The sequence below is a fragment of the Quercus suber genome, unplaced genomic scaffold (genome assembly GCF_002906115.3).
Source record: "Quercus suber isolate HL8 unplaced genomic scaffold, Cork oak 2.0 scaffold_299, whole genome shotgun sequence".
NCBI lineage: Eukaryota > Viridiplantae > Streptophyta > Magnoliopsida > Fagales > Fagaceae > Quercus > Quercus suber.
The window spans coordinates 595,084-609,947 of NW_027069755.1; the positions used below are offsets into that span (position 1 = coordinate 595,084).

The 14,864-nt window shown below is 35.0% G+C and overlaps 1 protein-coding gene across 1 annotated transcript; it reads left to right on the forward strand.

The window, feature by feature from the left end:
* The first annotated feature begins 1,016 nt into the window (after positions 1–1,016).
* Positions 1,017–13,073, forward strand: LOC112009326 (kinesin-like protein KIN-12E). Its single transcript, XM_024041655.2, has 22 exons — positions 1,017–1,391; positions 1,933–2,088; positions 2,188–2,271; positions 2,440–2,559; positions 3,159–3,272; positions 3,521–3,613; positions 3,902–3,991; positions 4,102–4,172; positions 4,281–4,355; positions 4,488–4,575; positions 5,197–5,255; positions 5,539–5,602; positions 5,946–6,011; positions 6,995–7,150; positions 7,230–7,334; positions 8,122–8,357; positions 8,884–8,953; positions 9,053–9,109; positions 9,203–9,268; positions 10,218–10,277; positions 10,392–10,471; positions 10,689–13,073. The coding sequence occupies exons 1-22, from the start codon at positions 1,116–1,118 to the stop codon at positions 12,880–12,882; spliced, it is 4,380 nt and encodes a 1,459-aa protein (XP_023897423.2). The 5' UTR covers positions 1,017–1,115; the 3' UTR covers positions 12,883–13,073.
* Positions 13,074–14,864: the final 1,791 nt, after the last annotated feature.

Consider the following 14,864-nt stretch of genomic DNA (forward strand, 5'->3'; position numbering starts at 1 on the left):
TTTGCATTGATAGTAGCCTCGCGCAAGCTCAGGCAATACTTCCAGGCAAACCCAATCTTAGTGATGACGGACCAACCCATCAAGAAGTCTATGAACAAACCCGAGCAGCCGGGAGGATGGTCAGTGGGCAATTGAACTCAGCCAATTCGACGTGGAGTACCATCCCAGGACGGCCATCAAAGCACAAGCTCTGGCTGACTTCATCGCCGAGTTTACCCATCCAGACGAGCCGAGCCTTGCCTTGAGATGAAATATTAAAAAAAAAAAAGAATATATATAAGTTTTTAAATAAAATAGAAAGTAGAATAGATTAACTGATGTCAGTATTTTGTAAAAGTGGTATTGTAAAATATAAAAAGTAAGGTTTTATGTTAAAATAGATAGAATCATTTACACAAATTGGTGTGAATGCTTTTAATATGATTTACAACCATAACTTTTTGTAGGTAATGATTATAGGGGTATCAGATTCTTACTCTCGAAAAATACATAAAAAAAAAGAAGACTTTTGTAAAAGTTGGATTAAACTTCTATAGTGAAATGACATTTATTCTTATATACATCCTATGGTACATCATTTACATACATCACCATTGTTGTCTTTTAATATGGACATCAATGAAAAAAATATTTATATCTCATGTGAAATTATAAACATGAGGATGTGTTCAAAATGTTGAGAGAACAATTACGTTGGTGAAAACGCACATAGGTGTTACTTAAGATTTTAATTTTTTAATATATCTTAATTATTAATACAGATAACAATTAAAAAAAATATTTATTTAGAATAATCGCGAGTGCTCCTCACGAGGCAAGAGCACGCGTTGTCCCTCCTCTCACTCGTAACATCCAAGTCCAACTCATACACACAACGTTACTTTGGCTCGAGACTCTAGAGTTCAAAAATTTGAAATAGCGATCTCAAACGGTCCTCTACCCCATCTCGACCGTTGCATCTCAACGAATCTCCACCGTCCGATCACTCCCCCTTCCCACTTTTCTCTTTACCAACCCTTGATTCCCTCATTTCCTAAATTTCAAATCTCACCCTCCAAAATTTCTCTCACTCTCTCTCTCTCTCACATTGACTACAGCAACAAAGAAACTCGTTGATGAAAATGGCGTTCATATCGGAGACGGCGAGCGCAATCAAGAGCCGGTTCGGGTTCCATGACCACGCCTCCAAGTCCTCTTCGACGAACTCTTCTCCCGATCTTCTCAAATCTACCTCCAAAGACAACAATGCCGCCGTTGCGCACTCCAATTCGGTGGTTCGCACCATCTCTAACTGGGACGAAGACGACACCGTTTCCGTCGCCGGATCTTCGTCCACGCAGAGCTTCGACTTCGACGAGGACCCTTCCTTCTGGAAAGATCACAATGTGCAGGTGCGTAGCTAGAATTGGTGAATATATGTATATAAGAGTGAGTTTTGAGCTTTTTTTGATTGCTTTGTAACTTAGTTTAGGTCTTTAAATTTCATGCTACTAGTACTGATATCGTTAATTGATGTGAATTTCTTGTCACTTTTATGTAATTGAATGCTTGATTAGAAGGAAAACCCTAATTAAATAGTTAATGCTTTGTTTAAGACCAAAAGTTCTATTGGATGCTTCAGAACTTGGTTAGAATCAGAAAATTTTAGGCATTTTACTTGTTCATGGGATCAGGTTTCGGAACTCGTAAATTTCCTTTGCTAAAAATTTTAGCATTTTAGTTTCAAATGTAACAAATTAAACCTTGAAGTTTCAAAAGGTAACAAATTAAACGTGTTCATTGTGGTCGGGTTTTGAAATCTCAGGGTTTAATTTGTTATGGCCCCTTAACCATAAGATTTAGAATGATATTTTCCCCCAAAGATATTATTGTTTTGTGATTTAATACTGTTTGACTCAAATTATTTTGTTTTTCGGATCTTATAATGTGTAGGTTATTATTAGAGTCCGTCCGCTTAGTAGTACTGAAATATCACTACAAGGCTACACCAAATGTGTTAGGCAAGAGAGTTGTCAGACTATTACTTGGACCGGGCACCCCGAGTCACGCTTCACCTTTGATGTTGTTGCAGACGAGAATGTCAGCCAGGTACCGTTATTAGATTGATTATTGTGTCTGTTCTGTTGCGCTTAGTTGTGTTTTTTCCCAATGCCATGGTTGGAACTCATTTAAGTGATGCAACAACAGGAGAAACTATTTAAAGTGGCTGGATTGCCGATGGTAGAGAATTGCATGGGAGGCTACAACAGTTGCATGTTCGCATATGGCCAAGTGAGTTCCCCCGACAATGATGTTGGATAGTTCAAACGTCTTTTGTGCCAGTTCTGTCCAGCATGTTATACTTAATCTGCCAGCAAAGTTTAATGTATTTTCGAAATTTAGCTTGCATTCTTTTATGATCTAGTATTGCTTATATTATATATAATTGTTTGTATCTAGACTGGAAGCGGAAAAACTCACACAATGCTTGGAGACATTGAGGGAGGCACTCGAAGACACAGTGTAAATTGTGGGATGACACCTAGAGTATTTGAACATTTATTCACAAGGATTCAAAAGGTATGTGCCTAACTACCCTGGGATTGGCATTATGTGTGTACTTACATAAGAGTCCTCTGCTTCACGTCATTTCTCATATGATCATTTGGATTAGACACCAATGACATATGACATATGATCATTTGTAACTAATATTTTTGAGGTTTCTTCCTATTACTAGGTATATTTAATTTACATTTTGGGGTTCAAGTGATAGCTCGATGGTAGTGACCCCCTTTGTGGTGCCTAATGTAATATTTGTAATTCAAACCCCATCTTCCCCCTCCCCCACTATCTATATATCTATCTATCAAAAAATATTTTAAAAATTACATTTTATATGAAACCATTTCAACTTCTAAAATTTTTATATCTTTATATTCTAGTTTTTGATTTGAACATGTAAAATGTGTTTCATTTTTCCCGTGTCTTTATATATGCCTGAAATTTTCTCGACAAGCAAATATGGTTAAACCTTTGATCATAGTCTTATTTTGTCTGTTACTTCTTTTCTTCCAAATTTTAGTCCCATCGATATAAAATTTACTCTTTAAGCTACCTTTGTTTATTTGTTGCAAGAGATTCAATGCATTTGTCAATGGCTCGGTTTTGGTATGCAGGAAAAAGAGGCTCGTAGAGATGAAAAGTTGAGATTTACTTGTAAATGCTCATTTTTGGAAATATACAATGAACAGATTCTTGATCTTTTAGAGCCATCCTCTAATAACTTGCAGGTATGGATAATTTTCTGCTGAAAGTTCTGACCAACCAGTTATGCCTACAAAAAAATGCACATTATTAGTGCAGGAAGAGTTTTATATTTCTGCAAATTTCTGTTCTTTATGAGGTCATTAAAAAATAGAGAACAATTTCTCTTATGATCTTGTTGGATTAATGGCTACATTGAAGTTTTGAGCTGCTCCATTTGTTTTGATTAGTATGCCAGGAAACTTAATTCCTTATTTTGGTGTCTATGTTACAGATAAGGGAAGACATTAAGAAAGGCGTTTATGTAGAGAACCTGAAGGAAATAGAAGTTACAAGTGCTCGAGATGTTATTCAACAACTTATTCAAGTATATAACACCATTATGATATGCTCTTTTATTTGTGCTACTTCATTATTCATAGTAACATAGCACTCTTAAATATTTGGTGAATCTAAAAGGTTATATAGTTTGAGTAAATTAATCATATATAGAATCATTTTCTTCTTACTTGGACTATGTACTAGAAAGACTTTTATATGTCCTACATGCAGTCTAAGTCTAAGATTGTAGAGAAGTTAGCCACTTGATATGGATGTTATTATTATTGGTTAAGTGCACATAATTTTTATAATCCTCCCTTTTTTATGTTTCCAGGGGGCATCAAACAGAAAGGTAGCTGCTACTAATATGAATCGTGCTAGCAGTCGTTCTCACAGTGTATTTACTTGCATCATTGAGAGTAAGGTGAGTAAAATTTATGGTAATTTTTTCCCCTCATTTCCTTCTATTGTTCTTCATTCTATTTTCCAAATCATATATTTTTTGATAATTCTAATTGTCTTTTTAATTATCAGTGGGATTCCCAAGGTGTAAGTCACCATCGATTTGCTCGGCTTAATCTTGTTGATTTAGCTGGATCCGAAAGGTAAGTCAATGCAAAGAAGAATGTCTCATATCATCAAGTGGAGTTAAAAACTTGTACTTATAAATTGCAACTTAACTCGCTGCTGCTGTCTATATGTTTTGATCACAGGCAGAAGAGTTCTGGTGCTGAAGGTGAACGTCTCAAGGAAGCTACCAATATCAACAAGTCTCTTTCGACATTGGGGTGTGTTTCATCTATTATTATGACTGGTTAAAAAATTATATCAGCCATTTTTGTTTTTATTTTTCTTATTGATGTTTAATCTAGTGGCTTTATATTACAATTCGTTTATGCAGTTGGTTTTAATATATGCAGACTTGTGATCATGAACCTAGTGAACATGTCAAATGGGAAGTCACTCCATGTTCCTTACCGGGATTCTAAGCTAACATTTTTGCTTCAGGTAGGTGGTGATATCTTTTAGAAGATAATTCTGAGATGCACAGTGTTACTTTGTTAATGGGTTATAACTTGCTACATAGTAATCACATTTCTTAATGTGGAGCAGATCAGTATTTGAATGTGAGATAATAATAGGTTGAGAGTTTGTTAGAGCTGTTAGTCTGTTACATAAGGAACACAGCCAAAAACTTAATCTTTTAAATATATATTTTTAGGGATACAAGTATAGTTTCTGCAGTAACTATTGCACCTAGCTGAAACGGTACGTACAAATTTCTTGCACTTGGGCAATGTAGGCTTATTTTTATGTGGAAGGACTCCCTTTCCTCCTCCCTCCCCTTCTTAAGGCGAAGTTTCTTTAGTATTGTCAAGAGAGTTAGTGGATGGAGCTTGCAGTTAGTTTGCAAACATTGCCATGAATGCAAAATACTTATTGTTCAGATAGATGGAAATTTTGGCAGTAACTATGAGTTTATGATGAAGTAATTGCTAGAACAATGTAATGCTTTATATGAAGAAAAGGTAACTTAAGTCTGAATTTCTAGTACAATCTGAAAGCTTGCTATAATGATTTAAAATTGTCTAATGACTCTAGTTAAATTTTTTGTTTTATTCTTTACAGGATTCTCTAGGAGGGAATTCGAAAACAACTATAATTGCAAACATCAGTCCTTCTAGTTGGTCAGTGAATCTCTTTCTTTTAAAAATTCATTGCTATAATGTTTGAGCTTTCCTATCTATCTTTGTATATATCTACACAAAACACACATATTTTAGAGTTCACTTCCTATAGATAAATGTTGTTCCTTCATTTTCTATTCCACTTTTTTGAAAGAGTGTTGTCTTAACTCTTAACTGAACCCATAGTTCTGATTTTGTAAATTTTTTGTTCTACATAAAGTAGTAAGCTTGAATTATCTAGTTATCTTTGTTTATGTGTAACATTTTTGGTGGTTTTTTGCAGCTGTTCATTGGAGACACTAAGCACATTGAAGTTTGCACAACGTGCTAAATTTATTAAGAACAATGTACGTGATTTTTACTTGCTAGGTTTTCTTTTTTAATTGTACACAACTTATGTATGTATGCTGCTGGTATTCCAGTAGTAGATAAGGATGTTCCATCTAGGCATCTACTTTGGATGTACTAGCAGATGATAGAATTCATGTGATACATGACTTCATCTCGTTTTTATTTGTCTATCCTTTTTGTCTGATAAGATCATGGGAAATATTGAACTTAGTTGTGAACAACACTGTTAGTTCTGATATTTGAACTCTTGTTGTGGATGCTCATCTGATTTTGCTGAGGCATGTGTTTTACACCTCTCCATTTCTTTGCTTATTGAAAGCATTTGTTACATTTCTTCAGGCAATTGTCAATGAGGATGCATCTGGAGATGTCATTGCCATGAGGATACAAATTCAACAACTCAAGGTGCCATTCTTAATTACAGAATTTTCCCCCTTTATTTTGAGGTGCTAATCTGCTAGTACTTTCTGTCACATACATCATTAGTGTTGACCCTTTCTCTCTAAAATCTGTCCTTGGTGATTTATGAAGTAAGCCAGTTATTAATGCCTTGTATGGAAAATAAATATTTATTGGACACCATGTACAACTGTAAATCTTCTAGAAACTTAATGATTGCAATTAGTGTTTGGTAATTTGTCTATAGTGTTTTTTTTTGGGTGCGTGTGTGTGTGGGGTGGGAGGTTCATTTTTCTCCTCTCTTTTTTTATTTTTATTTTTGTATTTATAAAGTGCTGATGTTAAACACCTTAACCTTGCTACTCTGTTTATTCACTCTAGGTTTAAAGTTTAAACCTAGAGAGTACTTTAAAGTGATACCTTGCTACTCTGTTTATTCACTCTAGGTTTAAAGACTCTAGGTTTAAAGTTTAAACCTAGAGAGTACTTTAAAGTGATACCTTTATGGAATCATTTTTTTCCTGGGTTATTTTGAAAGCAGCAATCAGCTGTATATTAGGGTATCCCTTTCTCCCATTAGCTTTAGTTCAAATGACACCTCTTTTTCTTGTAATAGTAAGGCAGAGGGTGAGATTTTTAGTTCAAGACCCACTGTGTGTGTGCACTGTGTAGTTTATCAATAAAAAATAATCGGGTTAGCTCTCTCATTATGTATAAATTTGTACCTTTCTCTTCTGATGACGGTATCACTCCATGAAGACTTTACTAGTAGGCTTAACAGAACCTTTATTATACTTATAAAATTAATATCACTTGTATATTTAGATCAATTAATAAAATTCACTCTCCTCTCCCACACTCACTACACTAATTGATAGTCATCTATTGGATATTGTTCTCTTTATCAGTGTTACTAGACCAATGTATATCTTATAGCTTTTCTGGTGATTTGTAATAATTCTTATGTGTATCATCTGTATTATTTTTAGAGAGAAGTATCTCGACTACGGGGGTTAGCAAGTGAGGGTGAAAATCAGGACAATGATACTTCAACATTAGGCTTTCCTGGTTCTCCAGGATCCTTTAAATGGGAAGGATTACATGGATCATTTAGTCCACTTGCCTCTGGTAAAAGGATGTCTCAGGTATAAACTATTCTTTCTTTAGGTTAAGAAATCTTTTGGCTTGTAATTGTTGATATAATGAGTTACATTGTGTTCTCAGAAAAAAGATTATGAAGTTGCCCTTGTTGGGGCTTTCAGGAGGGAGAAGGATAAAGACATTGCGTTACAGGCATTGACCGCTGAAAATCAGGCAGCTGTGCAATTAGTATGTCTGAAAAACTGTCTTATTCTTGACTTTTTAATGGATTTATAGCTGCTCATTAGTCATTACTAGAAATATTTGCAGAATGTTGTAGGTTGATTAGGTTGTGTATGGTTAAGTATGCGAGAAACAGCTTCTGCATTCATAAAAGATGTCACAACCTTATATTTGATATAATGGCCGTTGAATTCCTTCATAAATTGTGTTACTTCTGTATGTTATCGAAATCCTATTAAGCCCGAGGCATGAAGAGCCAAATGGGGTACTCGTTTGAGTGAACATAGTTAGTATACATATTATGAACACAAATTATATGCACTGGAATATTATAGTAATTTTTTTTTTTTTTTGCAAACATGTGCTCTACTGTTTTTCCCAATTGGTGTTACCCTTTTTGGCCATTTTCTTATCTGTTAGGACCCACAAAAAAACTCAAGAATATTGATTTTAGTACCTTTGCTAATGAAAAACTCATCCTTTTACTGACGGTTAAGAAGCCCTTTCACTAAGAATTATTTGGTCTATCTTTAAAATAAAGGAACTTTTAGAAAGGCACTCAGCTTAAGTGCCTGGAAATTTATGCAAGGTGCTTGCCTAAGTGCTAAAAGGTGATTGTGTCACTAAAGGCATGTCTTGCATCAAGGCTTCAGAGGTGCCTTGGCTTGCCTTTGACAATGCTGCTTTTCTTACTACTTTTATTTTATATAATAACTTGATTTTCTGTGATTTTGAAATCATTTTAAAATGTTTTTTTTTTTAATAAAAGTTTTCATGTTTTGGGGTGAATTAGGTCAAACAAAGAGAAAATGAGATAAAAGTTTTAAAAATGGGGCTACGTTTTCGAGAAGCTGCAATAAAGAGGCTAGAAGCAGTCGCCTCTGGAAAGATTTTAGCAGAGACACACTTACTGAAAGAAAAGGAGGAACATTGGAAGGAAATTGAGGTCCTTCGAGGTCAGGTTGCTCGGAACCAAGAAGTGACGAGATTTGCTATGGAAAATCTGCAGCTAAAGGAAGAAATTAGAAGGTTTGTTGTTATTTTTATGCAGCTTGAATCTTTTTGTTCCATTCAACATGTTATTTTTTTCTTTACCTTTTCTCTGAGTTCAGCAGAAATTTATTTTAAACACGTTGATAAAAATGTAAAAATTGAAGAACTAAGCAAACTGTTAATGTTAATTATATTAAAGGAAGTTGAAATTGGAAGCAAATCTCCATAATCAATCTCATCAAAGTTCTTCAAATTTAACACTTCAAAAATGTGTTAAAGCATATATTGCTATCATATAAAAGTTTTGCGTAATGCAAAAGTAGAACACATATGAGGTATGCCTCTTAGTTCTATTGGGAGAAACCTAGCAGGTCCCAGGATCAGGAATTAAGTGTTTGTCTTGTGGACTTCAATGATTTGTTTGCATTTTCTAATTATAAATACATTTGATTTTTTTTGTTCCCCGAAAAAAATAAAATTTTACCCACATCTTTTTATCCAAAAGTAATTTAAAATTTTAAGACTTTGTACTTCTGTTACTTATTCATCCTTTAACCTACAGATTAAAGTCATTCTATGAGGAAGGAGAAAGGGAGATGATGAAAGAACAGATTGGGGTGTTACAAAACAAGGTAAAACAGTTGCTTAAATTTCCTATGTTTTTTTTTTTCAGTGTCTATGGCCAACTTACTTTCCGAAATTAAATGCATGTCTTGTGGGTAATTTTGCAGTTGCTAGAAGCACTCGATTGGAAACTTATGCATGAATCAGATCCCTCGATGGTTCAGGTTATTTCCAAGCTTTGTTATGAAATCTTAAGGTAATTTTATTGTGTAAAGTTTTCTTGTTAACCTAAAATGTTGAAACTTTTTATATTGTAGAAAGCAAATTCAGATGTGGTGATGGAAGAAGTTCAGGATGATGGTAATCTACAGATTTCCAATCAGGTGAGATCCAGGTTCATCATGTTCAGTAGCTAATTTTTCCTGGCATGTAATTTGGTCATGTTCTAGAAATTGAAAGTTGAAAAGTGATAATCTCTTTTCATGTGTATCCTCATTTGAATGATTTGATGACATGCATGTATCTAATAATAGTCATTGTTTTAAGACCTCTGCAAACTAAGAAGTAGATATTTTATCCTTGGGGTCACACCTCTTAAGGTCAATCGGCTGAGAACCATGTCTAATGAAGTAGAGGTTGCTAGTTTGAACTCTTGCCCATAAGGCCAAAACTTATTTATAAAAAAAATAAGAAAAGTAGAGAGTTTACTTTGAAAGATGAAATAACATAAACCTTGCAAAAGGATGTCTGTATAAGGAACTAAATAAGAAACAGTTTGCTCTTTGTCACTTTTATTCTTGATTTTGGGAATTATTCAGGACCAACTCTACAACAGTAGTAGCAACTGTCCAGTATGAATATTTAGTTTATTTTATTTTATTTTTTGTGTAGTATCATGATAGTTTTATTTGTAAGTTTGCATGTTGAGAGTCTTTGGGCTGCCTGAACATTAGAACTTTACACCTAAGTAGTTATTTATGCGTAGTTTGTCCTTATTTATGTTCACAAATTATCAAAAGTTAAAGATAATATCAAAGGGAAAAACTCCTTATCCTTGCGAGCCTGCAATCAACTGCATATTTGCAAATCATTAGTACCATATGTAAAACTGGACCATCAACAACAGCAACAATGACCATGCCCTTTGTGAACTTTCAAGGTTAAAAAATATCTACGTTCCTTGTAGTTAAACTGTTAGAAGTTTTTTTTTTTTTTTTTTTTTGAGTTTTGGGAATGAATCTCAACTTATTTTCAGTATGTTTATACTCATCTTTTTGCATCAGATTTGTATATGCAAAAATCTATTTAATGTTTTTACATTTTTCAATGTAGGAGCCTGGATCGCCTTGGAGGTCTTCGGTGAGTGAGGAGAATGAATTCCTCCGCATGCAGGTATTCTAGTTGCTTTCTTTTATACAAAGTTTCTTTCTTTCAATTTCAAATTTATTTTATAAAATAGAATTTGGTTTCTTTCTCATTGAGTACATCAAATTCTGTTTATCACAGGCTATACAAAACCAACTAGAAATGGACACACTCCGAAAGAAACTAGAATTTTGCATGGAAGAGAAAGAAAAATTTGAAAGGTAATTGTGTGATTTGCTTATACCAGTTTTAACGTTGAAATCTTGTCTCAATGCGTAATAAACCAATTAGGTATATTACACTTTGACCTACTCTATTCTATAGCCAATGGTGACTTGTAGAATCTTGTTTCTTTCTTTCTCTCTTTTTAAAGATATTTTTAACTTTTCTTCTCTTGTCATTTCAACCATTAACATTATTAATTATAAAATCATGCAGAAATGTCAATGACTTGGTAACAAAACTTGATGAAGAGAGAACCTATAGAACCACAAAAGAAGGAATACAGCAAGTTGAGCTTCCTTCTTTGCCAACTGACGTTCCCATTATCAATTTGAATGACCAAATTGAGCTGAAAACAATGGTTGATGCCATTGCTGCTGCAAGTCAAAGAGAAGCAAAGGCTCATGAGACAGCAATTATGTTATCCAAAGAGAATGATGAACTGCGGATGAAGCTTAAGGTCTTGATTGAGGATAACAATAAACTCATTGAATTGTATGAAAGGGCTGCTGCAGAAGGTAACTACAAAACTACAAATAAAATTGACAGGGCTGAAGAAGGTGGCACTGAAGCTCAGAATACTGATGGTTTCTCCGAACTTGCCAAAGAAAAAGAGTTTGAGATGAAAAATGTGATTGAAAACTTAGAGCATCAGCTTTTGGATATTAATGAAGAGAACGAAAAATTAATGGGTCTATATGAAAGAGCCATGCAGGAGAGGGATGAGCTAAAGAGGATGCTTTCTTCTTCTGGAAAGAGAAGAGGTGAATCCAAATTAGAATTTGATTGCCCAGAAAAGCTTGTTGAAGTTGATGGCATGGATCATATTGAGTCAGGTGAACTTCCTATGTCTGTGGAGGTCAGAGATTTGATTGGGGAGACAGGTCTCCCGGGCTTAAACCTGCAGGATAGAAGCCATGCATTTGTGAAACCTGCCAAATCTGGAGGAGTGGAAATTCCCACGGTGGAAAACAATATTTCTGGATTAAATGTGGAAGTTGATTCTGGCCTAGGTCTTGGGGATTCTCAAGTAATGAAAGAAAATCAAACTGATCCTCAAGGAGATGCATATCTTGAGTCAGATAGACCTCCTTGCTTTGTTGGAACAAAAATGTCAGTGGAGGAAAGCAAAGATTTAGTTGAACCTGTTGCATCCTATGAAGTGAAAATATCTGATGAAGAAACTGGCACCTCTGGCTTACATCCTTTGGATTGTCAAGCAGATTCTGCAACTCAGACTGATGATGGGAATCTTTCTGACATGGAAACAGACCCATCCAATCTCAATGCTGTAAAGCTGTTAGAAGATCTGAATTTAATCAGAATGAAGCTGACAAGGGCAGATGAACAACTTTTAGATTCTGCTAAAAGTATTACTAATTTTGGTTCACTTGAGAAAGCAATTATTGAGGTTAATAAGCTCTCAAGAAATATAGAAGAAATGGAAGATGGAATTAAGGACAAGATGCAACAATTTGAATCACTTAAATTCTCTTCTATAGAAATGAAAGAAAGAAGATCTCTTATTGACAATAAGTTTTCAGCTCTCAAATACACTCTGTCTGACTTCTTTTCATCTATGGTTTATTTTGAACAACGAGAAGCTCGGGCCAGAACAAGGGTAATTGCTTCAACTTCTTATCTGGACCGGAAGAAAGATGAATTGGCTCGTCTTCAAACCCAGAAGGATGAAATTGAGACTGCAAAGGGGAAGCTTCAGCAATCTGAAGTGGAATTGAGGAACAACCTTGCATCCTTGAAATCAAAACTGGAGGAAGAAAACAGGAAACAAGAAAACGAAAAAGTTCTCTTTGCTATAGATAATGTTGAGAGAATAGACCCCTCACCAAAAATATTACATTTGGGTGGTAAAGCTACTGAATTACTCAAGTCCGAGGAAGAGAAAACTAAATTGCAAACTGAGATGAAGCTGTCTCGGGAAAAACTTGGAGCCATAAGAAAGGAATCTGAAGATTTGAGCAGGAAGTATGGACAGGCAGACACAGAGATGCAAGCAGTTCAAGCAGAGGTACAGAAAGGTTTGAGGTCTGTGGAAGAGATGGAGCTGGCACTACAAGGTGTACTCCAAGAGAAGGAGACGTTGTTGGAGATGAGAGAGAATGGAAAGACTGAAATTGAAAATATGATTGTTGAATACCAGCAGCATGTGTATGATGCAGATTTGAAGGAGTCAGAGTTGAAAATTGTGGAGGAAGAATTGCAGATGGAGACGAGGAGAGTGGAAGAATTACAAAATGCAAGGTCTACAGCCATGGAGGAGATAACTGGATTATTGGAGTGTACAACAAGTTGTCATTCATGCTGCTTATCAGAGAAGATGAAGGAGGAGCTGCAAAATGTTCGGGCATCTGTTTTGGAGGCAAAATCATTACTAGGGGAATGCCATTGAAATTGACCGTTAAGTCTTCTGCTTAACTTGTCATTATATAGCATTTTGAGTATTCCACATAAGCAAAAGCTGTGATTCATTTCATGCACACTTGTAATTGACTATCACCTTTATGTATAATTGTGCTTGCATTGATTACCACCCCAAGAGTAATATCTTGTTATATATGTCAGGTCATTCTCGTTTGGTAAGGTTGTTTTCTATGTTTTCAATGACTTTGTTATTTTGGGTTGTGCTAGTGTCAAGAGTGCATGTGTGCTCGTGCCTAGTCGAGTATAAGTTGATTTGTGCAATGGTAAACCAAATATTGACAGATAGAAATACAGGTAATGACAGAGGGAAATACAGGTGTGTGTGTTTTTTTTTTTTTTTTTTTTTTTTTTTGGTGGAGAATTGGAAGATGGGGGGGCTCGTTTGAGTTGGAAGGCGGAGGAGGATTCAAGTAGAGAAAAGAAAACAAAACAAGAAGTCAAGAAATTAACAAAGCTTCGTATGGGTGATGCTGATAGCTAGTCCAACTTACACAACAAAAATCAGTTTCCATAGTTGACCAATTCCAACGATATTCCAATCCAAGTTCTTAAAGAAGGATTTGACCAAATTATAGAAATTCAGATTACATTGGAGGCTAGAAGGATTTGACCAAATTATGTGTCATACACAACAGTCCATCTTTTTATGTATTGTCTATTAAGCATAGATTGTCTGGTCTCTGTCTGTGTGGCCACTCTAGGCTCTCAACTCTTGAATGCAAGTCAGGTGCTATCTATCCAGCGAGAGGAATCACAAAACTTTCTTCACAATAGGTTGGCTTGGAAGCGGCACAAGGGAAAAAGATTTGAAGAATAACAATTTTAAGATCCATTTAGATAGTCCATTTCTTTTCTGCCACAATGTGCTATATATCAAACAATGGGGTACAGCTTTCCAAATAATCATATTCTGATGACAGACCAAAACCGATCTCGTCAAGAAACTAGCAAATCCATAACACTCTTTAGGCTTCAGCAAAACCCGATGAACTCCAAACAAACTAAACACCATGGTGCACAACTTCGTAAATAAACACCAATAGTGTATTTTGAACAATTGAATATGTAAACAAGTTAAGTGCTAAAAAAAAATTAATTCTATATTCTTTTTAATTAATATATCCTTATCTTATTGAACAGATCAAATCCTGGATCCATTTATTTTATTTTATTTTTTCTGGTAAAATTTTAAAAATGTGCCAATTTTATATTGTGGATTTTGTAATTAATATGTTATTTACCATGAGCATGAATGTGATTCTTTACAAGATCCTTTTGATCCTTTTGAGGGTTATCCATTCGATGCTCCTTCCACTGACTAATGAGTGGCCTCCTCGGATTATTGTTACTGCTATAGTGCTACTGTTTTGAAATTCTTGTTCTCACTGATAAAGTTACTCTCCCATGCTACTCCTACATTCAGAAACTGTTTGTTCAAGATACTCTTGATCTTGCAATTGACTGATAGTTGATTTCTCTATTTGTCTAGCCTGAACAATGGCTAAAAATATTACAATATTCAAAAAATGCTATGATGAAGTCCTATGCGCCTGCTGTGATTGTGAAGTCCCTATGTAATCCCATGTGTCTGACAAGCCCATGCACATATTGTGAAGTCTCTGTGTAATCCCATGCGTCTGACAAGCCTTTAGGAATAAAGATATTCCTTAAGGCTCATATTGGAGTTCTTGAAAAGAAAAAGAAAAAGAAGGGAATCCACATACTTTGGTCTTGCCATGTTTCTTCCGACAAAGTCTGGACATTGTAGGTTGAAGAAAAGGACAAAAATTTTTAGCTGATTCTTAAATCAAAAAGTGGAAAAAACACTGTTCACTTTTACTGTTCACTCCAAAATTTTGCCTATTTAAGGGGGGCTGTCCATTGAGCTTAGATTAGAATTTTTCACAGAATTGTTCTCAGAATTCTCTCCTTAGAAAACCTTCTTTCCTT

Bases quoted from the DNA above. Each gene is read 5' to 3' on its own strand.
- LOC112009326 (XM_024041655.2), top strand. From the start codon at position 1,116: ATGAAAATGGCGTTCATATCGGAGACGGCGAGCGCAATCAAGAGCCGG. The intron at 4,576-5,196 runs GTAGGTGGTGAT...TATTCTTTACAG, and splicing joins AGCTAACATTTTTGCTTCAG to GATTCTCTAGGAGGGAATTC. The intron at 8,358-8,883 runs GTTTGTTGTTAT...TTTAACCTACAG, and splicing joins CTAAAGGAAGAAATTAGAAG to ATTAAAGTCATTCTATGAGG.